Source organism: Scardinius erythrophthalmus (assembly GCF_964197995.2).
Source record: "Scardinius erythrophthalmus genome assembly, chromosome: 17".
NCBI lineage: Eukaryota > Metazoa > Chordata > Actinopteri > Cypriniformes > Leuciscidae > Scardinius > Scardinius erythrophthalmus.
In genome coordinates, this window is record NC_138237.1 from 26,282,255 (window position 1) to 26,310,002 (window position 27,748).

General features: G+C 39.5%; 1 protein-coding gene across 6 annotated transcripts in view; it reads left to right on the forward strand.

The window, feature by feature from the left end:
- The window catches only part of amot (angiomotin), a 34,924-nt gene that overhangs the window by 3,182 nt on the left and 3,994 nt on the right, over nt 1-27,748 (forward strand). For 2 of the 6 annotated variants that reach the window (XM_081391714.1, XM_081391717.1), the window contains 10 exons: nt 13,567-13,701; nt 15,371-16,376; nt 16,976-17,489; nt 18,164-18,308; nt 20,014-20,106; nt 20,272-20,417; nt 21,760-21,909; nt 24,489-24,679; nt 25,058-25,437; nt 26,821-27,072. In XM_081391714.1, coding sequence (XP_081247840.1) covers nt 13,567-13,701; nt 15,371-16,376; nt 16,976-17,489; nt 18,164-18,308; nt 20,014-20,106; nt 20,272-20,417; nt 21,760-21,909; nt 24,489-24,679; nt 25,058-25,437; nt 26,821-27,072 — 3,012 coding nt within the window. The other 4 variants (XM_081391713.1, XM_081391716.1, XM_081391715.1 and 1 more) reach the window with 4 other exon arrangements.

The window sequence follows — 27,748 nt, forward strand, 5'->3', positions numbered from 1 at the left end:
TAGCTGTCAGCCTCATTTACTTTCACCATTGCACTTACTTCCATTGTAATTTATGTTAAGTAGTGAATTTGGCTGCACAGGATCATTAGAGGTCCTGCTGACGGATGTCACCCCACTCCTCTGAGGAATGCTCCCAGGGTAGAGGGGGAGCAGGACACAGATATGCACACTACATAGGGCAGGAATGCAGTCATGTGTTATTGGAAATCAAAGCAAGAGGCCAAGTTATGAGGAATGCTTGGGCTTTATTAGGTGAAACTAATTGGCTTTTACTACTTAACCATTGCTAGCAGGAGTACAGACCCTTCCTCATAATGCTTTCATTGAGTGCTTTGCATTTCAGTGTTCCCTCTGAATGTTGGGAGATAACCAAAATGGTTACTGAGGTAGCCATGAACGACATTCCAAGAAATGTCCGCCACACTTCCAGAACGAACCCACAGCTTCATTAGTTGGACGCTCAGCATTCGGATGGTCTCCTCTCTCTTCCTTTTATCAGTGCTTTCCGGTGCTTTTAGTTGTAAAGGTAGTGAAGGATTGCCAGAAAAGTGCCTAGCGGCGTTGACTCACGGTGCAGGAATGTCAGCTCTTTCGCTTTTCCCTCCTCTCTCCATCTCTTTCCATCCCTCACTTCCTTTGCCCCCTGCCTCCCTCCTCTCTTTTTTTAAGAGGGGCCAGAGTTCTGCTTGCTGACTCAGCCTCCAAATCACCCAACTGCCTTTTCCACTGAACTTTTTGGGAGTCCAAAAGCCTGCAGTTCTTCTTGAAGTTTTACAATTAGGTCGTGTCCAGCTGAGAACACCGCATCCCCCGATCCCCTCGAGGGAAACGGCCGTGTCCTGTCCATATAACACAAAAACACCCTTTCAAAGACATCGGTAAAGGGATGCCATATCTTACTAACTAAGGAATGTTGATGAAACTGATAATGAAAAGTTGACAGCAGATATCATTATTGGTTAGTTGAGTCTCTGATGAATCTTTAAAGGGATAGTTCACCCAAAAATGACTATTCTGTCATCATTTACTCACCCAAGTTGTTACAAACCGGAATTAATTTCTTCTGTTGAACACAATAGAAGATATTTTGAAGAATAAGGGTAACCAAACAGTTGGGCCCCATTGACTTCCATAGAAAAAAGAAAATATTAAAGTCAATGGGGCTCATCAACTGTTTGGTTACTGACATTCTTCAAATTTTGTGTCCAGCAGAAGAAAGAAACTCATACAGGTTTGGAAAAACATGAGGGTGAGTAAATAAATGATGACAGAATTGTCTTTTTGGGGTAACTATCCCATTAAGACTTTCATTTTGCTTGGCCGTTGTGCTAACAAAAAAATAAAATAAAATAACTGTGTAAAAAAAAAACAATGTGACTACAAGATCAAACTAAAGCCTCTTCTGTGTATTATGTAATATTTGTAATATGTCTTTGTATATAAAAATTTAGGTTCAGAATGACTTTTACAAAAATAACAGCATCATTATAAGACGGGTTGAATCCATTTCACATTTCCAAATGACAAGTAAACATATAACTCAACCTAAACTCAACTTAAAATAGCCTAATTAAAAGAATGAATCGATTATCAAAATAGCTGTTGCCCTGGTGCTAACTATCAAAGTATATCTCAGACAGTGTCTTGTGTAACCCAATGCCCCAGCATGATGTGTACCTGCTTACCTCAGGGAATTGAAGTCAGACACCCCTGTGGTGGAATCTGCAATGTGTCACTATTTTTCAGACACAATCACATGGGCGAGGTACAGCGTCTCGCCATACACTCATCTTGGGTCTGTTAATTGCTTTAGCTGGATGTGTCACTCAAAATTTCAGAATTTGGGGGAGGCCATCACAAGCCAGACAGTGATTTGACTCCGGATGGTCAAATTGTGTATATAATGCTTTTTGTTTCGAACTTTCTTTGTTTTACACTTTGCAATAAGGTTCCAACTTTTTTTTTTTTTTTTACAAATTAATTTAACCAACAATGAAAAGTACTTCTAAAGCATTTTATAATCTTAGCATTTATTAAAATCAAAAGTTGTATCTATTATTGTTATTTAATGGACCTGAGCTAACATGTCATGAACTAACAATGTTGTATTTTTATTATTTAACAAAGATTAATAAATAGGCTACTGTAACAAATGTATTGCTCATTGTTAGTAATGCTTTAATGTTTTTAATGCATTAGCCAATGGGACCTTATCATAAAGTGTTAAAATAACTTGACCATTTGGTTGACTGAAGATTTACCTTGCCAAAAATGTTTCATTAGTGGTGTTGCTTTAGTGGTAAACACACATATATACACACACACACACACACACACACATGTGGTGGTATACACATTTATTTATTTATTTAAATATAATTTTTTAAACATGACCTGGTCACATTTCCATTTTTAAGGTGATATTTATCAATTTAAAATGTAAAAATGTAATTGAATGTGTTCTTTTATGCTGCTGTTTTCTCTGGGAAAAATCATTTTGAATCTTCCTGTTTATTAACAAAGATATTTGATATAGATATTAAAATTTTTCAGACATTGGATATATTTGACCAAGATCTTGCCGCTTGCATCCCCCCACATCTGTTGGACATGACCGTAACTCTGTTAATTGTCACTTCGGTCGTAAATTTCAGATTTTATAGATGTATTTTTTTTCCTCTGACAAAATGGGGGGGACTATATCTTTTTTCCTCTACCGAGGGAGAGAAACTGGTGCAGAGCTTCAGTGGCAAAGATGAAGCATCTCCTGCACATGCTTTTCATTAAGGCTTTGGATGGAAGAGTGGGTGGGGGTTGAGAGGGAATCGAGGGGAGCAGCGCTGTTTCCAAATACTTGGGCCTGTATCAGGGACTTGTGGGGGGAAAAACCACATTATAGAGACCTTGTTGCAGTTGGAGTATGGAGGAAGAGAAGAAATAGAGGGAATTATTCTGTGACTCATGTTGGATTTTTCTGCCATAATGGCACACAGCTAGGTTTGCAGGGCCTCTGTTGCAGCTCTTTCTTTTTCCTTTACTTTTTGACTAAAGATAAAGTGACCTTTAGGATACCAGTATTTGTTCAGACCCTTTAAAAACTCAGTTGTCATTAATTGCTGATCTCTGATGATCAATGAAACATTGATAATATATCTTTTTTGGAGGTTAATGGAGAGTAAGACTGTAGGGGTGATATGAATCGTCTATGATAATATAGTAATTGTTGTTTTAACGATTTGCAATCGGACATTGAGTATGTCCCTCTCTCACTTTTCAAAAACCTAATAAAAACACACCTTGAGATTGCATACACTGCGTGTGATGCAGCTTTTTCAGTTTAGGTCAGACTACTACACATGCGCATTTAGAAATTGCACATTCACTACATGATTTACTCTATTAAAATGCAGTAAAAACGCCCCTGTATGAGTATTTGTCTTTTAGGCTATACAGTATTTATATCATATGATATAGTTAAGCAATCACACAAATAGTGCCATTTTCCCCCTAATATCAGCACAAGTGCAAATGTGATATTGATTTTATACAACCGTTTAATCAGTGGTGGACAGTAACAAAGTATTTTTTATTTGTTACAGCACTTAAGTGCATTTTTCAAGTATTTGTACTTTACTGGAGTACTTCACTACATTCTAAAGCATAATATCATAATTTTTACTCCACTACAATTCCTAAAAAACCTTAGTTCCTTGTTGCTTTGAATTGAAGAAATTGTTACAAAACACGAACGAGGTGATTCTTTTCAATGAACCTGTTAAATCGGTTCGCAAATCACACCAAATGATTCATTCGTGAATTGTACTGATCCGATTGCGACTCAGAGCGAGTCTGCAGTTGACTGAATTCACTAGTCTGACTGAAAATTGGCCAAGAACCGGCAGATCCTTGGAACTTGACTATGTGCGTGTCCGATGGTGCGAAAAGTAAGTTACAAATGCTGAATTTTAGGATTGGTTATTATAAATGAAAATCATATTTAGGTCATGAGTGTCAGTTGTCTGTGAACAAAATCTGCTGTAAAAGGGCAAGCTGATTAAGGCCGCTCACTGTCATGCTTGAATGCAGACATGTTCACATAACCATCTCAACGGGGTAGATTTTAGGTACCCTTTAGGTACCCATTTGTTTGCACACATGACGTAGCCTATCAGTAACCTAAACTGATATTTTAATATATTTAGGCCCGGTTTCACCGACAGGGCTTAGAGTAAGCCAGGATTAGGCCTTAGTTCAATTAGGGCATTTCAGTAGCTTTTATAAACGTGCCTTCGAAAAAAACATTACTGGTGTGAATCTTGAGACACAACAATGACAGACATATTTTAAGATATGCCAGTGCAAGTTGCTATCAGTTAAAATGAAAATTTTGGTCAATAAATCTAAATCCAAATTTTTATGTAATGCCTGATTACAAAAACAAAAGTCTCACCATTAAAAGCCATTGTCCCAAGCACACAATTATAATGTTCTCTTTATGTAGCCTATATGACAGACTTGCGCTGCACATGTTGCAGTTAACTATATTTTTCCTTTTTGAAGTGATTCCAATCATATTTCAAGCAATTCAAAAACATTATGGAGAACAGTATGCATCTCAAGTGTCTTAGCTGAAGAAAATTATCCATTATATATTGGCTTAAATGAAAATTTCTTTTCAGGCCGCTAACAGTAATATTTAAAATGAATATTTATCGTCCGGTACTGATATGGTGGCCCATATATCGTGCATCCCTACTTTTACCCAAGTACTTGATTTGTGTACTTTGTCCACCACTGAGTTTAATAAACAATTAAGTGAGTTACATTTTAGACACAATATTGCCTGTTTTGCTCCATTTCATCAATGAAAATAGTTCCAAACATGCCACAGCAGAACTGTTTTGCGTTTCTGCGTTACTGAATCAATCAGTCCATTTGAACGAATCGGTTGAATTAAAGGGTTAGTTCACCCAAAAATGAAATTTCCTTTAGTAATTACTCACCCTCATGTTGTTCCATCCCCGTAAGACTTTCATTCATCTTAAGTCATTTTTGATGAAATCTGAGAGCTGGCCCACTCCTTCATAGGCTGCTAGGTAATCGCTATCTGCCAGCCCAGAAAAGTTAGTAAAGACATTGTTAAAATAGTCCAAGTGACTACAGTGGCTCAACCTTAATTTTATCAAGCGACGAGAATACTTTTTGTGCGCAAAATATACGAAAATAACGACTTTATTTAACTATTCATTTTCTTCTGTGTGGGCCTCAGAGTGAGTTCACGTAGTGTAACAGCGCAGCGCTTCTGGGTTGCACGTCAGAACCTAGGCTCACTATTGGCTGACGCTGGTCATGTGTGTGATGCTGGCCAATAGTGAGCCTACGTTCTGACGTACAACCCAGAAGCGCTGCGCTGTTATGCTACGTGAACAGGATAATGACATGGAAGAGAAGAGATGGTTGAGTAAAGTCGTTATTTTTGTTTGTTTTTGCGCACAAAAAGTATTTTCGTCACTTGATAAACTTAAGGTTGAGCCACTGTAGTCACTTGGACTATTTTAACGATGTCTTTACTACCTTTTCTGCGCTGGCAGATGTCAGTTACCTTGCAGCCTATGAAGGAGTGAGACAGCTCTCAGATTTCATCAAAAATATCTTAATTTGTGTTCTGAAGATGAACGAAAGTATTACGGGGTTAGAACAACATGAGGGTGAGTAATTACTGACAGAATTTACATTTTTGGGTGAACTAACCCTTCAATGACTCAATGATTCGCTAATTAACAGTGACTTGCCGCCACCTACTGGCGGTTTTAGTTTTATATTTAAAGTATCTTTTCAATTTTAAAATAATTTCATATCAAAACATATATTTGTAACGGCAGGTAAAATGATGTGTAAAGTCTGTGTAAAGACATCTAAATACCACTTCAGATGCAGCTTCTGTGTTTCCTCTACATTGCAAAGTCTGATTTAGTTGATACTGATTTCATTTGAGTGGTAACAACCCTATAGTGAATTTGAGTAAATGTAATAATTTGATTAAAAATCATGTAATAAATTAAAAAATGTAATAAAAATCAATTTAAACTTATTAACAAAAACTTTAGGCTTCAGCTGTCCACGGCAGTCCTAAACCTGCCAAAGTACCAGCACAATAAAAACACTCGGAAAAAAATATCTGATCATCGTTATCAATAAATCCCCCAAATATATTGAGCTATTATTTTCTTTTGCCAATATCGCATTAAAAAAAAAAAAAGATTTCCAGATTCACTCATGGTACTGTATGATCAGTATATTCATCTATAGTGGTTTCACATGATACTTCAGAGAATGCCTTGACAATACAACTTGGTATTGCCAAGCAACCATGTCCAAAAAAGTGAGTATTTTGGAAGTGTATTCTGTCCTAAAACAGTCAGAGCCACTGTTTGCACTGAAGTGTTGTGGCCCTGAGTGCTGTCCTCTGGTTTCTCTCAGCACTGACTTCCCATCAGGCCTCTCACATGTTTAAAAGAACGTAATCCCTTGAAATTAATCACGGTTGAATTCCAAGAAAGCAGCTCAATTGAGGGAGGAGGTGAATTAATGTCGCGAAGACATATTACGACGAACATGGAAACGGCGGTAGAGAGAAGGAGCAGATGTGTCAGAGTTTCTTGGCCTACTTCTTTTCCAGTCCTGCAGTGTGAGAATCTCTCCGAGCCGGAGGTAATGGACACAGGGGGAGGCTGAGCTTTACGCTTTCTCCACGGTTGCAGCGCCAGACCTTTCCAGAATGGAATGTTGCGTTTCCTGCTCAGTTCCTGCCATGTGTTTCTCAATTCCCCCTTCTGCCTTAATCTCTCTGTCTGCATGCGTCTTTGTTCTCGGACTGTTCCTTTGTCACCGTCTTATCCACTCATTGGATGCATGCTGGAAGACTAATTCAATTTGTGTGTGAGAATAGTTTGTAATGGTTTAGGGTGCACGTCTTCTTTTACCCAAAAGTCTGTGTCTTTTAGTTTTGAGACGTTACTTGAGATCTTACTGTTTTCTTTACCAGGAAACCAAAGCAAAATTATATATGACTCATGTTGCACTTCACAGATTTTTGTCCAATCATATGACCTCTAGAATGAAATGGTCCCTCCCCCTAAATACCACCTGGAACTCACTAACAATAGCATATTTAGTGGTTTATAACTGGCATAAAAAACAGCCTAATCTCTGTGTAAATAACAATAATAATAATAGTAAAAAAAAAATATATATATATATATTCTGCTGTTCTTGTGGCCTCATCATCAACAACTTCTCTCTTCAAACACACACAAACTTTCTTCAGTATTAGCTCCTCCTTCACCAATAACAATATTGTCAGTGTTATCATGTCCTACATAAAGCATAAAAGAATTCTTAACATGGACGAGCTCTCTGGAGTTCATTAAACCCCTGGAAACCTTCCACTAATGCTCCCCTGTTATGTAAACAGTGCCTGCGAAAGTTGGGGGTGGCGTTTTTAACTATCTGAGGGCTGCTCGCTCTGCCTTAACAGACGTTTTCTAAGGTCACACTCCTGATTTTTCCCGCTTTAATGTTTTAAGGTTTATGTTTAGGAGGTTGTCGTGGTGAAACTCTAGCCCTTGTGGAATGCTGCCCGACCACTTGTCAGCATTAGACAGTTTACCGTTGTTGCCAACGGCAATATTCATCAGAGGTCGGGAAGTAAGACAAGAAAATGCAAGGGAAAGTCCTGCTTCCTTTTGTCACAGTTCTCTGAAAAGTGGAATCAAAGGTTAAAGTTCTTGCCTATAGTAACATGCGCGTATGGGTCAACCAACATATGACGCTCATTTTTATGTCCAAATCTATTAATTTATATAAAAATGTTACGATGCAATTCACACAGTAACTTCAATTATGAAAATTATTTTAATTTATGAATTGCTTTGGTCAGCATAAGTTAAAAATGTAATCATAATAGGAAAAAAGTAGTTTAAAAAAAGTTTTTAAAGTAGTTTGGTATAATCTTCTATTATTAATTCTTAGAAAATGTTTTAACAAAATTGCTTTACTAACATATTAGTCTTAATGATGTATGATGATCAGCATGGTACCACCAACATGCAAAAAACCAAACCAAACCATAAAACAGGAAATTGCATCATAAAGAGGACCCTCATGGCATAAATCTTTTAAAATATCAGTTAATTTGACTTTTTATCTTTTATGTTTACTTTTCAAGAAAACTATACTAGGCCTAAATCCTAAAATATCTTTGAATTAAAAATTCATAATTTGTAAAATTATTTTTAACCTTGAAAATATATATAAAATATATATGAAAAGTTCAGATGCAAAAGCCTCGAAGTGCCATCTGAAATTTTCTTCTAGAATGATCATTTTTATTAAGTTTGTATATTTAAGTTTAGTAATTTCACTTAAATTACAATTAATAGGTAATTTTCAATGCCATTTAAGTGAAATTACTGAACTTAAATATACAAGCTTGATCAAAATGATCATTCTAGAAGAAAATTACAGACGGCACTTAGAGGCTTTTGCATCTGAACTCTTCATATATACTGTGTGTGTGTGTGTGTGTGTGTGTGTGTGTGTGTGTGTGTGTGTACACTGACATGTTTTCAAGGTTTAAGGAAAATATGACACAACTCATATTTTACAACTCATACTCACAACTCATGACATTTTTACCGTCATTCCAGACTCAATTTAAATACAGACTACATTTCTAAGAACTGGACATGATAATTTGTCATTGACCCATGATCTGTTTATTGTTGCATTAACTAAGAATATCACAACACCACTACATAATGTTCACTTTAGACTTCTATACATATCTGTTTGGTGATTAATTCTATTGTGTCAGCTTGTGGTCTTTATGACTAAAAACACTGGAAATGTAAAAGGAGAAGTGTGTTGAAAGATTAGATGTGATGTGATTAGTCACCCTATACACCAAACTACTGGGTATTTTTGGAAATAGTTTCGGAGTTTATCAAGCATAATGATCAAGAAACCAGTTGGGGGCAACTCTTCAATTCCAAAATGTTATAAGTTAAGCATAAACATCAATCCTAGATCAGATATGAACCTGGACATCTGTCAGCACTGTATTGAGAACCTGGAGTGTCTCGGCATAATGAGGGCAGGAATGAACTGTACTGTCAGAGGCTGTTTGATAGTGTGCCAGCATCGGTTCTGTACTCAAACCTACCCTGGGCCACATTCCTGATCTATTACCCCAAGTAAGCACTGTCTGCGTGGGGGCCCTGGGAAGCTTGTGCACGAAATGTAAATATTTAGATAATGTCAGCATCCATTCAAAATGTTCCAGACCATCAGAAACCAGGTTTCAGAAATACATCCATTTTGAATTATCCGATCATTCTAAGTATAGCTAGCACTGAATTTTAAACGTACTCGATGTAACTTTTGGCGGTTAAAAGCAAAACTGCATGCATTTTATGGAAGAACATTGTTTTGGTTGTGCTTCGGCTCTGCATGTCTGTGCGGATGATTATGGCTATCCTACTGCTCATAAAACATTCACTAGGCGTAAGAGATAAAAGCAGTTTAGATGGAAAGGATCTCAAGCTGATTAGCTGAAGACATTACTGTTGTTTTTAATAGACCTGGTTCTTTGAAAATAAATTCCAGCACAGCGCTACAACAACCATAATGAAATGACCCTTCACAATAGATAATGCTTTACAATGAAATCTTTTAGAGAGCTACATATGGCAATTCATCTGTTCAATAAAATACCTTTCTGACCTGTTGAGTAATAAAAACGCCATCTCCACTTCGCTTTTACAACATTTCAAATCCCTCAGTTCTCGCCATCTCTGAAAAGCCAAGCCAGTGTTGATACTTGTTTTATTACGAGTTCAGTCACGCTCTCTTCTTGCCAGCAGACTGTCTTCTGTTCTGCGTTGTTTTTCAACAGGTGATTCCTCGGAGGTTCGGGATTTAACTGCTCCATGTTAATCTTTCTCGCTCGTTGTAACAACTAACCTATGCCACTCCCACACGTGTCAAAGTAGCCAGAGAAACTTTTCTCTATTTACGGATATGACGAGACGGGCAAGTGTTGTATGTAGACAATTTCTGGTCAAAACCATCCTGTTTGGTCTAAAATATAAACACTTGTAATAGGCTTTCCAATAGTGAATTAGGGGAAAAAAAATGTTTTGGAAGGATTGATGATGTATTATTGACTCTGTTTAAATTTAGTAAATTTTAACCAAAATAGTTACAAAGTGTACCTTTAAAATCTGACATTTTGAAACGGTTTATATTCATGAACTTCAGAATTTTTCTCATAACCAAATAACTTATTGTCAAGGAAGTGAGATTGTATTAACTTATAATGTTTGCTCAACTTTATTGGCACACTAGAGGGGATATTTTTATATGGATTACATGTGTATTGAACCCTGCCATGGTTCATTTATTTCTTTACAAAAAAACAAATTCCAGAAGATAAAGCCTTTTTTATTAATTGCACCCTTTCTGATAGCTTGACAGCAAGTTGTTGCCCAGTACCTATGTTGCCCTTGGCTCTGTTTAATTGCTCTTGGAAAAAGACACGGGCGGCAGCAGTTAGGAATATGAGGAAGGAGTAAGTGCTGGCTGTGTTACAAGCCAGGTATTTCGTTTCTTATCGACTTGTGGTTTGCCACCTGTTTCTATATTACTCAACTGTTCGCAGCAGGTGCATTCTTTGCTCAAGTTGGCCTGACATTCAGGGATTTGTCTGTTGACAACATGTTAGGGCTATTGATGGGTCACGATGGTCAATTGATGAACTAGTCCTCCAACAACCAACTTGTCTGGAGGTTTTCTTTGGGCTTTTGATGGACAAGGGCCCCCTAATATAATGATCCCTTTTTGCGCCCCCCTTCTTTAAATATCTATATTCACATGTATAAAGACCCATTTATGCTGTGTATATGAAAAATACTGTGTGATATTACATAGACGACATCTTGTTTCGCCAATTGAATAATTGGCTTTTATATTCATGTAGCTCAAACAGTAGAGCGTGGCACTAGCAACGTCAAGAATTCGATTCCCAGAGAATGCATGATCTGATAGTGTACTGAAGTGTAAACCTGCTGTCTGCCAATGTAGATGTTGCATTGTCACTAACATTCTTACAGTCTTGAATGCATTTTCATTCACGTCCAATTAAATGTGGTGACTAGCCCGAGGAAGGTTTGATCGCTGCAAGTTGCTTATTTCGTGTCAACATCTCTACAAATTAAACACATTTGGATTATTGTAGCATACAGAAATTGAAATGTAATAGGTGCAATTTCTTATCACACTAAGAGCAATCAAAAGCCGCTTGTGAAAATCTGAATTTTGAAATGGCGAAAAGTAATTTTAACAAACATCCCTACACTCATCACTCATTCATAAATGTTTCTGAAACCGATAAACTGGATCAAATAAAGTTTGATCACCTTTGAGGTTTCGAACAAGCATTATACAAAAGTAATTTGTATAACCACAATATTTTTTTTTCAGCCATGATCTTAGTCAGATTTTAGATATGTATCGCACACCCAGTCTTGGATAATTAGATCATTTTGACGCAAGTTGGAGTGTTAACAGCAGGCAGGTTTGAAGGTGTGTAGATAACTGGCAGTGATCCAGCCCACCTATCCTCACAGCCACACCTGATGGAATGCATTAGCTAGTTCAGTGTACAAGCTTACTGCAGTAATATCCTTGAGCGTGTGAACAAAGGAGTGCGACTCGAGACTAATGGTTAGGATGGTCAACTGTTAAGGAGAGTTCAGTGGAGTTTTCTCACACAAGACGTCTTTGGTGGAAAGGATATCTGTGAGTTGAATTTGTGTTGGCTGTATTTTTCAGCTTTTTAATGGTTTTCAGTGAATTGTCTTGTTGTGATTGCAGTGTAAAAAGGATGCTAAGTTCTTCAAAGTTAATATTCCCCTAAAATGATAATGTTTGAACTTTGTTTAAAGTTATCGAGGGCATTTGCCGTATGCACATTGTAGATAGGAAATTTGAAGGGAATGTGTTCATGAAGTTAATAGGATAGATAAACATTCTCCCAGGTTTGTAGTTCTGGGAATCATGCTTGATATGCTCCATACCTTGCTCAGTACTTAAAATGTAAGCACATCGCGTCACTGACGCGACCATGGCAGGACTCTGAGGTCAGAACCTTTGGAAACTTTTGTTGGGAGACCTATCTGTGGACTTGTAACCATGTCAGATTCCATGAATTCATTCTGGGCACTCTGGCCGTGGAATAAACTGTTTATCTGAAACAGTCAAGGAACTTGAAGTTCGAGCGTCAGCAGGAGTGTGAGGGGAGGAGGCTTCTGTAGCCTATTTCTGTTTTTGACGAGGTTGGGGGCGTATTAGAGAGGGGTCTGGTTTATTGTATGATTCAGACTGTTTCATAGCTATGTGAAGTTTTGTGTGAGTGACTCAAGAGTTCTTGTAATGAGTCTTCTCTTAAATTGTGTTGTCTGAAAGAGGATTTTCCTAAGTTTTGAAACTCACAAAACCTTTCAAGAACTGTTCTAATAAAAATGATATTTTTCTTAAAGAAAATAAAGCCTATTTTATGACCTTTTTTTTTGCATCCACACAATTCTCTTTACTGTGATGCAAAAACAAACAAAATCAACATAATCCATATTCCATCAACATGCTTTGCAGTGCATGGGAAATCCAAACAGTGAACCCAAATCTGCAGTCATTAAATAACAAAACAGTGTATTAAAAAACTTATTTCATCATATACATTAACACGTTAACTTTGACAGCCCAAGAAAATATGATTATTTCAATTAAGTAATTATGTCAGTGTAGTATGTTTAACTGCTATGTAATCCCATATAAAATACAGAAATGAGAAACTCACAAGTAAAATATCCTGTATTACAGTAATGAGAATTTTAATGTGTATGTCAGTATAAAAATAAATCTAAATGACCTTAAAAAGGTTTCAGGGTAAAATATGTCACTGACCTGTTTTCATGAGATTTGCATCTTGGGAAGAATTTATCTTTTAAATAATTTCAGAGACTTTTGTCAGTCCTTAAAGCATAAAAAATCCACAGACTACATTGAGTGTTATGGCATTTTTTGGGGCATAAATGCAGCTTATGCCAGTCATTTAAAACTATGCACATCCCTACATCCTGTTTGGATTGAACCACTACCCCATGCTATCTCTACCAACTGATCTGGAACCAGCCTCACTCCCTTAAACTATTTTATATCTGTCAGAAGTTCTGTCCAGTAGCTTAGCATGGTATTTTTCTATCACCTAACTACACAGCTGCAGAATGGTCCCCAATGGCTGTGAGAAGGTATAAAAAAAAACACAAGGGCATTTCTTTTTTGGTTCTGTCTCAATTAGGAAATGAACATACCTCACATCCCCTATCTTTCACATGAACCATATTTCTTTCTACAACCCCTTAAAAAAAGCCTTTGAAAAAAAAAAAGTGTCTGTCTTTGGACCCCACCCCCATTGTTCTAACTCGCCAGAGTGCCTTCCTGTTCTAGAGTGGCTTGGCATTCGGGACCTCGCGGACCGGCTGTGTGTTTTGGAGCAACTTGAGGAGCTTCTTCAGAGCAGTGACCCCAGTGAATGTCAGCACGATGAGCAGCCAGTAGTGACACACGACAGCAGCCGCACAGGTAGGTGACCTGGTTGAATATACTGTAGACTAATGGAGACATAAAAAAGTTTACACAGTGACTGGAGAACACCAGAGGAGCCTAGATGGGTGGGGTGGACATCAGTGGGACAAAAGAAACCACTAGAAGTTATGGGTTAGTTCATTTCGGCTCTGTGATTCAAAATGTACAAAAATGTAGAACCTCTTTGGATACAGTTTTTATCACTTAAAAAGTCCTGTGCTATATTTTATGCTTAAAATTATTCATAAAAGCAGTTAAATTTTTGCAGTAAAGGTGTTTAAAGTACTATATCCAAAGGTATACCCGACAAAGTTACTGGACGGAGGTTGTGTAAACACAAGTAACATAAAACTGCTGACAAATATCTTTTTGGGACAATTTTCAGCTTTTCAAATATATGAAGTGCCACTTATTCATCGACAGAAATCAGCCATCATTTCATTCATCTTAACCGTGAGTTTTTTTGTGACCTCGCCATTTCATTTTCTCATCCTGCTTTTGTTTGTGGCCATCTCTTTCATTGACTCTGAGGAGGTCTCAGTGAGCGAAAGATTGGAGAATGACAGGAAGTGGAAGTTAAAGTATGGGAGGGGGGGTCATTATGAAATGTATTTTTCTTTCACTCTATCTCCCACTTTCTCTAGCTTTCCAAATTGGAAAGCAGTTGTACACTGATTCCTCTGTTTCTGACTCACTTTACATTTATTTATTTATTTATTCACCACAGATGTTTCGGAAAAAAGCCTCATCCTCCTTGAGAATGCGGGGAATATCAGAAAGCAATAGACGTAATAAGTTCCCCTTCATTACTTTTTTAGATGGTGCATTAACCACTAAACTACAAACTCTGTTCAATGCCAATAGTGGCAACCATTCCGGATAAACACCATTAAGAGAAACAGAATGTATATAAGTTATAGTAACCTTTCATTTTGCAGTAGTAATGTATTTACAATAATGTAGTACTACACATTACACTCCACATTGGCTCTAATATTATGGAATGGTTTCCACATAATGGCTTTGTATGCGTTAACAGCTCACTTGTTGTTTTAAATTGCTCTGTGTGATTTCTAAGTATCTACTATCTACAGCTCAAGCCGACAGTAGGGAGATTGGGGTTTAAGCTTTGAAGATGTGTAAGCTTTGGATAATCAGATGACTCAACTGCAATGCATGTTAAAGGAATGGAGCTGTTGTACAGTAATGTGGTATATATACTGTATATGGCATTGGTAACATGATTTGCATCATGGGTGGACTTCAACACCTTGACCCTGGGCTCTTCCTGATCTTTATAATTCAGAACAATACAATTTTTATTAATCCTCAGTTAACAAGTTAATAGTGATTAGTAGTGATTGAAGATCACCAGTGAGTTGTCACTGACACATTTAAAGTGAAAACTGGTGTCATAATTTAGCAATAAAAACCTTAAAGACTATGGTGCCCAGCTGTCAACGTGTAAAGAGTTTGGGACAGTTGGGGTCTGAGATTTCAGGCAGTTTTCTTAGAACATGCAGAAGATGTGTCAATCTCCTTCAGTCTGTTTACTTTAATTTCACCTTCTTAAACTGACTTCTTTGTAACTACTTCATTATGGTATAGCTTGTGATAATAGGTAGTGACTATGTTTATTCATCATACATTGGTGTTTTTTACACAGGGAGTGTGGACCGTGCCCGAAGCTCCTCCTTCCATGAGGTGGGTAGGTCACGGGAGCTGGAAATGAGGGCAGCAGCCTCAGTTTCCGAGGACACATCAGGAAGCAGCGGTAGTGGCCATACAGTTCTGCAGCGGCTCTTGCAGGAGCAAATGCGCTATGGCGACGGCCGAAATTACCTTGCCCTGCAACAACAACAACAACAGCAACAACAACAGCAGCAGCAGCAGCAGCAAGGTCCAGTGAGTGGATACCCGGGCCCTGGCAGCCCTGGGGACGAGCTCTCGATGGTCCCTCACATTGCGAGGCAGGAGCCTCAGGGCCAGGAGCTGCAGACAGACAGTGGCATGGAGAAGCTCAGCACACGCACTGCGGGAGGAGGAGGTGGCGGCAGTGGAGGCAGTGGAAGCTGTTTGAGCGGACAAGGGCAGAATCCCGAAGACCTACCCACCTATGACCAAGCCAAGGTGCAGTCACAGTACTTCCGCGGTCATCAGCCCCAGCAGCCTCAACCACAGATACCCCAGTCAGTAGGTGCAGCATTTTATGTGACTGGCCTCAGCAACCCTAAAGTGCGACCCCCAGAGGGCAGGCCCACGGTACAAAGGGTGAATGGAAGCAAAGTTCACCAAGACGACGGGCTCAAGGATCTAAAGCAAGGCCATGTACGTTCACTCAGTGAAAGACTAATGCAGCTCTCTTTGGCCACCAGCGGGGTCAAGGCCCATGCGCCTGTTACCAGTTCACCACTTTCCCCCCAGTTGCCTCCACCTGGACTTCCAGGAGACTATTATAAACCCTCTGGGCCCCAACACAGGGGTCCACCACCAGACTATCCATTTAAAGCAATGCCCTCTCCACCCAAACAGCAGCAGCAGCACCAGCAGCAGCACCATCAGCACCAGGAGCCTGGACACTTCTACCCAGACCACCGTGGCACAAGCCAGCCAGCAAGAGCTGACATTCCTCACGTCCGGTACCAGCCACCACCAGAGTACGGCTCTTTCCGGTGAGCTAAAAGAGTGCTTACAAAAACTAAAGCTATAGAGTTCCAAGCTAAAGTGTGGGTTGAATTATAGGACATTTGTGGGAACTGGAACGATACAACTCAAAACACGAATTCCCGCAAATTCCCTGACTTATCAGTTGTTGAAAAATTTCAAATGATGAATCTTAAAACAGCCCTTCCCTTCGATGCTGGGACATGTTGTCAGGAAACCAGTTATGGGAAAAGCCAGTTTTGCCTGTTTCCCTGAATTCATTTACCTCAGAGCCAGTGTGTAACGTATAGTAAAAGAATGCATATCTAATTCTAATAATCATCTACATGTCACAACACGACAGTTTCTCTATTATGTTGCAGAGAACCAGGAATGTTGACCTGTGAAAAATATTTTTATGAACGGTTGGAATGCATTACATAGTTTCTACTTTGGACAAGTTGTTTTCCAACGGTGATTTAATCTGTTAAAAGAAAGCCGTTGGTTATGCACGTTTATATTCAGCCTAAAGTATTTGTTGGTCACTGAAAGTTCTCAATTTTTATAATGTTTACACTTTTGTAATCAGTCAAAATATGAATATTATTTATTTCTCTGCCCTCATTAGGTCAAGTAAGGAGAGTTCAAGTCACTCTCAAAGGTCTGTCCATCACCATAGCCCTTCATCTTCTGTTACGTCAGGGGGCTCTCTCTCCCGTGCTCAGTCTTCCACTCTCAGCAGTATCTTGGCTTCTTCCCACCATCCTCCACATATGGGTCACCAGGGAGAGCCCTTCCCTATGTGTGCTCGTAGCCCACAGGGGCCCGGTTCCCACCAAGGTGATCCATACGGCCCAGGTCCAGGTCACCCTCCCCATCAACGCAGCCATGTGTTCCCTCATGATCCTTACGGGTCAGCTCCAAGGGGCCTCCACATGCACCAGCACCAGTACCACCAGCAGGGCTCCCAGCAGCAGCAACAGAATCCAGGGCAACACTACTCACATCCACACTCCATGCAGGGGGACCCTTACGCCATGCTGGCCCGTGCCCAGCAGATGGTGGATATGCTGTCCGAAGAGAACCGCTTGCTTAAGCAAGAGCTGGAAGTGTGTGGGGAAAAGGTGTCCAAACTACAAAAGGTTAGAACGTCTTTGAAGGTTCACATTATATTATGATTATGTCAGGAGGCAGGAAAACGTTACCAAGTAAAGTTTTCAGAACAACAACAGTTTGGCTAGCTAGCTACTGAGTTAACAAAAGCATTCAGCAGTGATATGTTTACAATTTGGTCTTCTGTGGAGATTCTTGAGGAGATATGAGAAAAAATGCTGAATGCTGGTTTCATTCAGGTTGTAACAGGTACCACAGACATGTAACCCATATTGTAACAGTTCTCAAGTCTGTGGAAATGTGGGCCAGTTCAAGAAAGGCCAATGTTTCCCATTCTTGTTGCTGGAGGCAAACCAACCAACAGTACACATTTTGGATGTCTCTCTTATCCTACCATCTATTTCTGGTCTTTTAGTCTCTACTTACAAGCTAATGAGTTGAATCAGGAAGAGTGCGAAAGTGTGTGGTGTTGGTGTGCCTCCAGGAACAGGGTTGGGGAACCCTGTAATAGGCTCTCAGATCGCCAAGTATCGGCTCTGTGAGCAGCACCATTTTGGCACAGAAGGGGTAGAAGAGATTTGAAGGTGTTCTTTGGTTTCAATAGGTTTCATTTCATGCAAAAAAACAAAGGCTACTTTCCATACTGTATCATTTTGGATTTCAAAAATCCATACTTTCTATAAGAAGTCTTTGTACTTTGCAGCTGGAGACTGAGATCCAAATGGTGTCTGAAGCCTATGAAAACCTGGCCAAATCATCCACAAAGAGGGAAGCTCTTGAGAAGACCATGAGAAATAAGCTGGAGATGGAGGTGCGCAGAGTACACGACTTCAACAGGGACCTAAGAGGTGAGAACAAAGCAGATTTTAAGAGAGTATTAGGAGAATATAATGAAAGGAGTGTCCATGAATTGTAACTTGCGACTATATCACATCTTATGAATAAGCAGTGACTCCAAAGCATATTTGTGTCATTTTTATTATATGTTTTGCACTAAAGTTTTAGTTTGTTTTAGTTTTCGGTGATATGCATGAAAATCAGCAAGAGTAGATCTACTTATGGTTGACAGGATGAAATGGATTACTGGATCACAGTAAGATATAACAGGTTGCAGTAGAGTAGAGCTTCCAAATTTTGTTAACATTATGTGTATGAACATCAGATGGAGAAACACTACAGGGTCAGTAAATGAGAACGTTGCGGTGGTCCCACCTGGCTCCAACATTCTGTCCTTCCCATTCAAAGAGGCTTCTTATTCTTCTCCAAGTTCAAAGCATTTGAAGTTTCATTCAGTTTGCTTTCTTCTGTGTCATATCTTGTGGCTCTGTGCAGTTTCTATTGGAATCCAAAGCAATAGTCTCTCGCTCTCATTTTTCTGCTGCTGTCAGCAGGCCCGCTCTGCCAGAGTGTGGCCACCTCTACGATCATGCCTCACTGTGTTCTTTAGTCCAGCAGAGAACAGAGAACCCCTGATTTATGGCAGTATGCCCAGACTTTGTCCACAGGGAGCTCCAAGAGTTTTACAGCAAATTTTTCTTCTCTCTCTTTTGCCGTTCTTTCTTTCACCCTGCGATTCTCGTATATTCTGTAGCCTGATATACTACTACAGATATTGTTCAAGCATAGATTTTACTATAGTAGATTTCTTGCAATCGATAATTAGTGTTGTTTGCAAAGGCATCCATCAATGTTACTCTTGATTATTTTTAGGGTCAGGGATTTCAACAAATTATAATCTATTTAACTTCGGTGCACATTGTCCAAATATGTTTGTGCTAGGGACACAAATGAGTTGACGGTCAGTAATACTTTTTGGTAACTTCTTGGCAACCACTTGTAGCTTCATTTATATTTGAAATCTAGATAAGAATCTTAATTTTATTGAGAGGCACTGAGGCTCAGTGGGGGAAAGGCATTTGATTCTGGAATGCTCATCTCACAGTCTGGTTGACTTAACACGGGGGAAATATTGTTTTAACGTTTGGCCTGCTTCCTTGATGAATGGTTTGCCATTTAAAAAAAAAAAACAGCTACCCCTTCTATATAATGGCCCTTTTATCTGGGCCAGTTTTTGACTTAACAGCACAGTGTGAATTATGGCAAGACCGCTCTTTGGGAATTGTAAAATAAAATGTAAATATAAAATGTTTGTTAGATTTTTGTTTACCAAATTGCTGAGCAACCAATCCCAGTGGTACATCATGTGTGAGAATCTAGGGTGTTTTTGGTAGGATGGAGAATAGTGCACTAAGCATCTGTTGAAATAATCACAGCTGTTTCAAATATCAAATATTTTTATTTTGCTCTTTAGTATTTTGGAAGGCCTTGATTGTGGTTTTCTCTACAAAGAAATAATAACCATACTTGTTAATGAGATACCATATAAACTTTCACATGGATAAGTTTGATCTGTTTGACACAGATGGTCTGGTTTTGGTGTCCTATTTTCTAACACTGATTTAATCTCTCACACAAACTTTATGAAGCATTGTCATATTTTTAAACTATAAAATCAGGAGAAAGTATGATGGTATTGTCTCTTTCTCTCAATAGAGCGAATGGAAACAGCCAACAAGCAGCTTGCAGCAAAAGACTGTGAGGGCACCGAGGACAATCGCAAAACCATCTCACAGCTTCTGACTCAGAGTGAGTAGACCTCTACAAGTAGAAATCTAAAACTTTCTTGAAACCAATGTGATGCACTTGTATTAATCATGGGTTTGTTTTGAAATACCATTTATTTGTAAGCAAATGTCAGTTGCAATATATTGGGAAAGAAAGTGCAGAATATCCATTTTACTCATTTATCAGATAAAGAGAGTCAGAGAGAGAAGGAGAAGCTGGATATCGAGTTGAATTCGCTTCGCTCCACCAACGAGGACCAGCGCAGGCACATTGAGATCCGTGACCAGGCCTTAAACAATGCCCAAGCAAAAGTGGTCAAGCTGGAGGAGGAGGTAAAAGCTCATTGATAAGCAAGGGTACCCGTGTACCTCTTTAGGATTTCGTTTTACATGCTTTGACTCACTCTAAAGCTGTTTTACAAATTTACGACGTATTCATACTTTTTAATAGCCGTTTTTTAAACATTATATGAGTTTAAAATTGGGACACTACCAGAGCAAAGCAGACATTTAGGTTCCCATGTTCATATTCTCACCTACATGTTAACACTATTCATTTACATTTTCTACAATTTCTGTGACCATATTTCTGCGTTTATGTATACGTGTGCCCCCTTGTGGTCCTATTGTACATCACTCTCTCAAAACTAAAGAAATCTCAAATGAGTTCTGTTTTCATTTATTTATCCATTTATTTTGGATGGGTAATTGCTGAATCATGCTGCCATCCAAAAGAAGGGCTGAGGTAGTTTGCCTGTTTGGCACATCTTAAAGAGGGCTTGATATATTCCAGATATTACACAGTTTGCTTTAAAATGAACTGACCGTTGAACAATACAGCAGAGCAGATTGAATTTTGGGAAATAAACTAACATCTGTCAATATTTTCTGCTTATGAGTGTCTGTTGTTAGTAAACAGTGGGCGAACTTTATTGAAACCAGCATTAAATGGACATTTCATTGAGTCATAACCCACTTACCCCCCAAACACATCCCTGTGGTACTCCACCACAATGTTTAAGCTCAACCTTCTCAAGTTCTTTGAAGTCCTTCCCGTCAACTTCTCATCTCTGCAGTTAAGATCTTCAAGCTTGAGTGAACCGTTGGCTGGAACTTTCTTTGAAACCACACAACATGTACTGAGGCCAAAAAAAGCTTCAAGAAAAAACCGAAGTAGCGTTGATGGTTCTGAACTGCGCTCATAAGTGTTTGTAACAGTTGGAGTCTGTGGTTGAGCTCTTCTGGCGTGCTCCCAGATGGCCTTTTGGCTATCGTTGAACGGGGGGCGCACCCTTGCGTCCCAAAATGCACCGGGCCGTTCCACTTTTGTTCTGCCCTGTCACAAACGCCCGCTTGTTCCCCGAACAAAGCCTCTTGAGTTGTCTGGCATGAAAGGACTTGAAGATGGCTGAATTCTTGCCCTCTCCACCCACCCCTTCCAAACGGGAGCCAAATACTTTAACACTCGCTCTCTCACTCTTCTGTGTTATGATGTCCCCCCCCCCCGAGCTAAATTGGGGCATTCATTTTGGCTGCAATTATGGCCACTGGTGGATTTGAGAGATGTAGAGGAGAGAGAGGTTGAAGGATACAAGGAGGCATTGTAAGGTGGATGGGGGCTTCTGTATGTGGCGCGAGCAGCAGCGTCTGACCTGCGTTCTCTGTGTTTGTATAGCTGAAGAAAAAGCAGGTATATGTGGAGAAGGTGGAGCGGATGCAGCAGGCTTTAGCACAGCTTCAGGCCGCGTGCGAGAAGAGAGAACAGCTGGAGCATCGGCTACGCACTCGACTGGAGAGGGAGCTGGAATCACTGCGAATGCAACAGGTAAGTGATGCACAAGCTTACCTCGAAATGGCCACATTCTGGAACAGAACTGTTTGTTATTATATTTCCAGCAAAAGATAACAATATTCAGATATATATTTGTGTGAAATATATATATTTTTTCCTCTTTTAACCTTTCCCCAGACCATAGTTTGAAAACCCTTGTATTAAACTTCTCAATGCAACCAGTTCCTCTTTTCACACAAACATCCATACATGGATGGGTCTCAGTTGTAGGCAGCAAGAGCTCACGCTGTCCCTGCGGAGATTAACTGTTTGCCTACGTACCCTCTTTCTTTGTGTCGAATTTTTACTGACCCCTGATCTGGAGGAAAGGTTGCAACTCAGCCTCCTTTGTGAATGTGTGTTTGTGTTGAGAGAAGAGGATGAGGTGGAGTAGTAGACAGCTGTATTCTTCATTAGGGGCCCAGAAAATGGACATCCTTCCTCTGTGCTGTTCATTCAACCTGGACACCTGAAACAACCTTCAGATGAGATAAGAATACTTTAGATCAGCGGTACTTGAATGTTAAGGTGTGGTCACATTAGCGAAATTTCGCAGCCAAAATATGCCCATTGTCTATTGTCAATAGTGTAGCTATATATGAAGCACCACTCGCACAGATGTCACTTTCAAACCAAGCAGATTGCTGTTAGTCAACACAGCGAATCCTCATGACTAACATGAACCTGATGCGATATCAGTGTGGGGAAATCTTTTGCCTTTACGTAAAGTCCCTGAACACGTGGATTCACATTGAAATAACTGGATTTTGCACATGTAAATTTGCCGAACAACGTTAAATGTGAATGCACCTTTAGGCCTCGTGACCACCAAAGCGTTTTTTCCCGAGGCTAGAATATTTTTCCAATTGTTTTCAATGGGAACGGCGCTTTTTTAAAACGCCAGCAGCGTGGCGAGGCGCTGAGCATCTATTTCACACTGAGCTCTAAGCGTTCTGCGTTTTTTTTTTTTTTTTTTTTTTCTGGTCGCCGAGAGATAAAGAGTGTTCAACTCTGGGTAAAACGCAGCACTCATCACTGTCACTTTTTACCTACCCGTCCAATCACAGTGGAGGAGGGGCGGGTCAAATACAACTCCGACCAACCTCCACATTCTGCTTGTACAATATCAACAGATGACAACAAGAAGCATGACAACAAAGCATTATCATTTAGCAAAGCAAAGCATCTCAACTGGAAAAAACGCTACGCTGCCGAAGCACTCTTAAGCGCCTACAGCTAGGTATTTTCAGCTGGCTAAAAACGCTCTGGTGGACACACGGCCTTAGACTCTTCAAGAGCCATGTGGACAAATTGTGTCTGTCTGCAAGAGTCACATTTTAAAATGCTATAAATTTGGTTATTAAAAATTAGATTGCTTTGGCTTTGTTGCAAAACCTAGTGGGCTAATCTCACTGTATACTGAATTACATAGACAGCTAACATTCCAACCAGGATTGATCCACATAAGTGATTATAATGCTGTACATAGGCAGCAGTTCCATACAGCACACATATAGTATCCCTCACAAGAGACTCTGATTGATTGATGTCACAATACTCAAATAAGCAGAAAAGACACAGTCCCCCACCCCCCAAAGTACAAATTCCCCCTCGCAGGCAGCAGATTGCATTGGTCCACTCATTCACTCAATCAACTCCACCTGTCACCTGTCAAGAAAAGTTCAGACTTCATGTTTAGAGAAATATTTGGGATGGATCAGAGTAATGCTATCGATCAGGAAGGGCTACCAATGTTATAGTGTGGAATAAGCTTAGGCTGTAGGTTAGGGTAAGGGGTTTAGTATTTTTTTCAGTGTTGTGTAGGCAATCTGCACTGTAATTGACATGACCAATGAAATCTTAGAATCGGCTGCGTAGGCGGGGTTTGGGGAAGAAATTACACAACTGACTGCGATTAGTTTCATTCATGATATGTTGCTAAGCTACTGATGTGGTAGATTCGACTTCTGTACAGATTGATTCCGATAAAGTTTGAGGTTTGCATGTTGCCAAGCTAATGACTCGGGGGGGCGTTTACACGACACCATTTTCAACTAAAACATAAAAAAGTATATGCGTTTTGTCTTCATTTACATGACAACAACGTTTTAGGGACTTGAAAACGCAAACTTTTGAAACCGTCATTGTCTGTCATGTAAACTACTAAAACGCGACCTTTGTGAAAATGGTGATGTCATGCGTATTACGCTTTCAGTCTATAGGCGCATAGTGTTTCTTTACAAAGTGACATCGCCAACTACTGGCCTGACAGCAGAATGCAGCATTTTTAGTCGTTTTCCCGGATCCGTGTGAACAAGGATAATTTTGACGTTGTCGTCTGTATGCAAAAATTTTTTGTACTTTTTTAGTACATCATTGTCGTGTAAAGGTACCCTTAGGAAGCATAAAATATACAGCACAGGCAATCAATCAGTTTAGCATTGATGGCAACTCTTGATATTGTCTTGTTTAGCTAACTTAAATGGGAACAATAGCTATTTTAGCTACATATTTTTAGTCAGAATTGAAGATTTCTTATTGGTTCTTCCTCTCTCTCTCTCACACTCTCACAGAGGCATGGTGGTTCTCAGAACACAGTTGGTCCTGAGTTCAGCACAGCGGCTCTGATGGAACACCTGAGAGAAAAAGAGGAGAGGATTTTGGCCCTGGAGGCCGACATGACCAAATGGGAACAGAAATACCTGGAGGAGAGCGTCATGAGACAGTTTGCGCTGGACGCCGCTGCTTCTGTGGCCACACAAAGGTACGCAAGTTCACTGCTATACACTAAGCCAACACTGTAGGAATACATAGTAAGTCATTCAAGATTTCTTAAGGGTATCGTGCTGAAAACTAACACTATATTTCTAACTAAAAAAGACATAAAATTGTGATTTGGCGAAACAATAACACTAAAGAGCAGATGCTTTCATTCAAAGTGATTATGAATACTGAAACTACATAAAATGAAACTAATAGGTGTAATTGCCATTAGATACATACAAAGGCATCTATGCATGATTAATTCCAATCTAAAAATGTGAAAAATACCTCCAAAACAACATGAAAATGTAACTAGTTAAATTTGACTGAAAACCTATTATTTCTCATTGTTTTTTGTGTTAACTTCTAACCTATCCAGAGACACGTCCTCTGTCATCATCAGCCACTCCCCCAGCAGCAGCTACGACACTTCGGTGGAGGCACGTATCCAGAAAGAAGAAGAGGAGATCCTCATGGCCAACCGCCGCTGCCTGGACATGGAGAGCAGGATCAAGAACCTGCACGCTCAGATCATAGAGAAGGACGCCATGATAAAGGTGCTGCATCAGCGCTCGCGCAAAGATCCGGCCAGCAAATTGGACGCCCCGGCCATGAGGCCCTCCAAGTCCCTCATGTCCATCGCTATGGGCACGGGCAGCTCCAGCAGCTCCGGGCTGCTGTCACACTCTCTGGGCCTCAGCGGGAGCAGCCCCATCACGGAGGAACGCAGGGAAGACCGCAGCTGGAAAGGCAGTCTGGGTACGTGAGTCCAGTGTGAAGGGAGAAATAGAGCTGAAATTAACCCTCAGAGAAGCCCCCAGTAGCAAAAAAAGTAATACAATAATACATATTTTTACTAATATTGTGACACTGAAGACTGGAGTAATGGCTGCTGAAAATTCAGCTTTAACATCAAAGGAATAAATTACATTTTTAAAGAACTTTTGGCCGATAGTATATTTACCATTTTAATCTCCCAACATGCCAAAATCACACATTATGAATCTCAAAACATGAATTTGTATACTGGCATATATTGCAGTGTTTTATTATTTAGGTCTATATGTTAGGGATAATTCATGGTTATCTCAATGCACAAAATGGAGGCAAAGAACCACTCGACGCAGAGCACTCAAATCGTTTAATGCACATCTAGCCGTGGATTATCCTGCTAATACCATTGTCATTTGCCAGTATTAACAACTTAAAACTTTCATTGATGTTTGCAGCGCAATATTTAACCAGAAGAGTAAAAATTAGTTATTTTCGTCAGCTGCTTTGAAACAGACACAGAGATATAGTAGTAAAATGACATTTTATTTTAATGAATGAATTTATAGCATTTATTGAGAGAAAGAGATGCGTGTGTGAATAACCTGCATCTGTTCAGCGTCTCTCTCTCTATTAACAATGAAGCTGTGAGTTTAAAAACTTTACCCCTTCGTTGCTGATAAATATAATGTAGCGATTTAGTTGCAAAGCTCTTTTATCAATAAAAGTCGTGGGGCAGCATTGAGAAATTTCTATGTATTCTGTGTTTCTGTTTGAGCAGTGCTATCTCTTAGTGACGTATGTGCGTGCGCACTTCATTAAAACAGCGCATTAATATAGAACAGTGATTAAACTGACTGGAACTACCCGTGCATTAAACTGTTTTATTGCACACCTTCCAGGAAATCATAGAGTATTCAGACAGATTCATAAAAGTACAGCTGGGAAATTGTCATTTCCCAATAATATTAAAGCATATGTACTTGTATACCAAGTTATAAAAGTGGTGAAATTTTGCCATATGTGACCCTGGATCACAAAACCAGTCGCATGGGTATATTTGTGGCATTAGCTAAAAATACATTGTATGGGTCAAAATTATAGATTTTTCTTTTATGCCAAAAATCATTAGGATATTAAGTAAACATCATGTTCCATGAAGATATTTTGTAAATTTCCTATCGTAAATATATAAAACATTTATTTTTGTGAGTGAATGATATTTTTTTGCACCCTCATATTCCAAATTTTCAAATAGTAGTATCTCTGCCAAATATTGTCCTATCCTAACAAACCATACACCAATGACAATCACATATAATCTATTAATATATCCTGTTATTTTATTCACTCTTCCTCTTCATGTTCCAGGTGTTCTGCTGGGCCCAGAGTTCAGAGGTGACTCTTTGAGGACAGGGTCCATCTCCTCCTCTCCATCTCCAGTCCTGCCCTCCACCCCGATGCCAGCTGCCACACACTCAAAGACTGGCAGCAGAGACAGCTGCACCCAGACGGAGAAGGGTCAGGAGGCCAGCAAACCGAGCACACCGGCCCTGCAGAGCATTCCCGGACCCAGCCGGATCAGCAGCCCGAGCCCCGTCTACATACCCGACCGCATCGCCGGTACAGCTCGCACACACACACAAATCATGTTGAAGTGTGTAAACCTGTGTGTTTCTTCAGTTGTGTGTGAACTTGTGCGTTTCTTCTTTGTTTTCATTATGGGAAACCAACCCAACAACCACAAATGACTGGTTGAACGGCATTGAGCTAAATGTTTGTCTTTCCATGCAACTGGTGAGCCGCGGAAAGTAAAACAGAAAGGACAAATGGATAAAATTATCAATGAAATGACTTTAAAAAAAATCCAGGATATATAAATGATTCAGCGATACATTGAACATGCAATTCATGCATACAGTAACTTTAATATACTTCTGTGATGACTTTTTTTTTTTTTTTTCTAAACTAAAATTAATTTTGATATTTTTTTAGGGGTTCTATAAAGTAAGAAACGTCAGGGTGATGCAACTGTCCTGATGTAGTTACGAAGAAAAATAATGAAATTCTTAGTTTGGCACGACTTCTTAGATAAATGCACTGAAGTAGTTTTAAAATATTATAAATATTTAAATGACTTACTGCATCAAAGGCATGTGGTGCTGACAATGTGCATGCAGAGAAAAGAAAATCTCTTAAAATCTCAGATAATTTGACTTCTTTACGATAAGGCAACGCTAGTTCAGGTTGTAAAATGTCGTGGTGCGACTCAATATTTATGAATTAAAAATAGATGTGT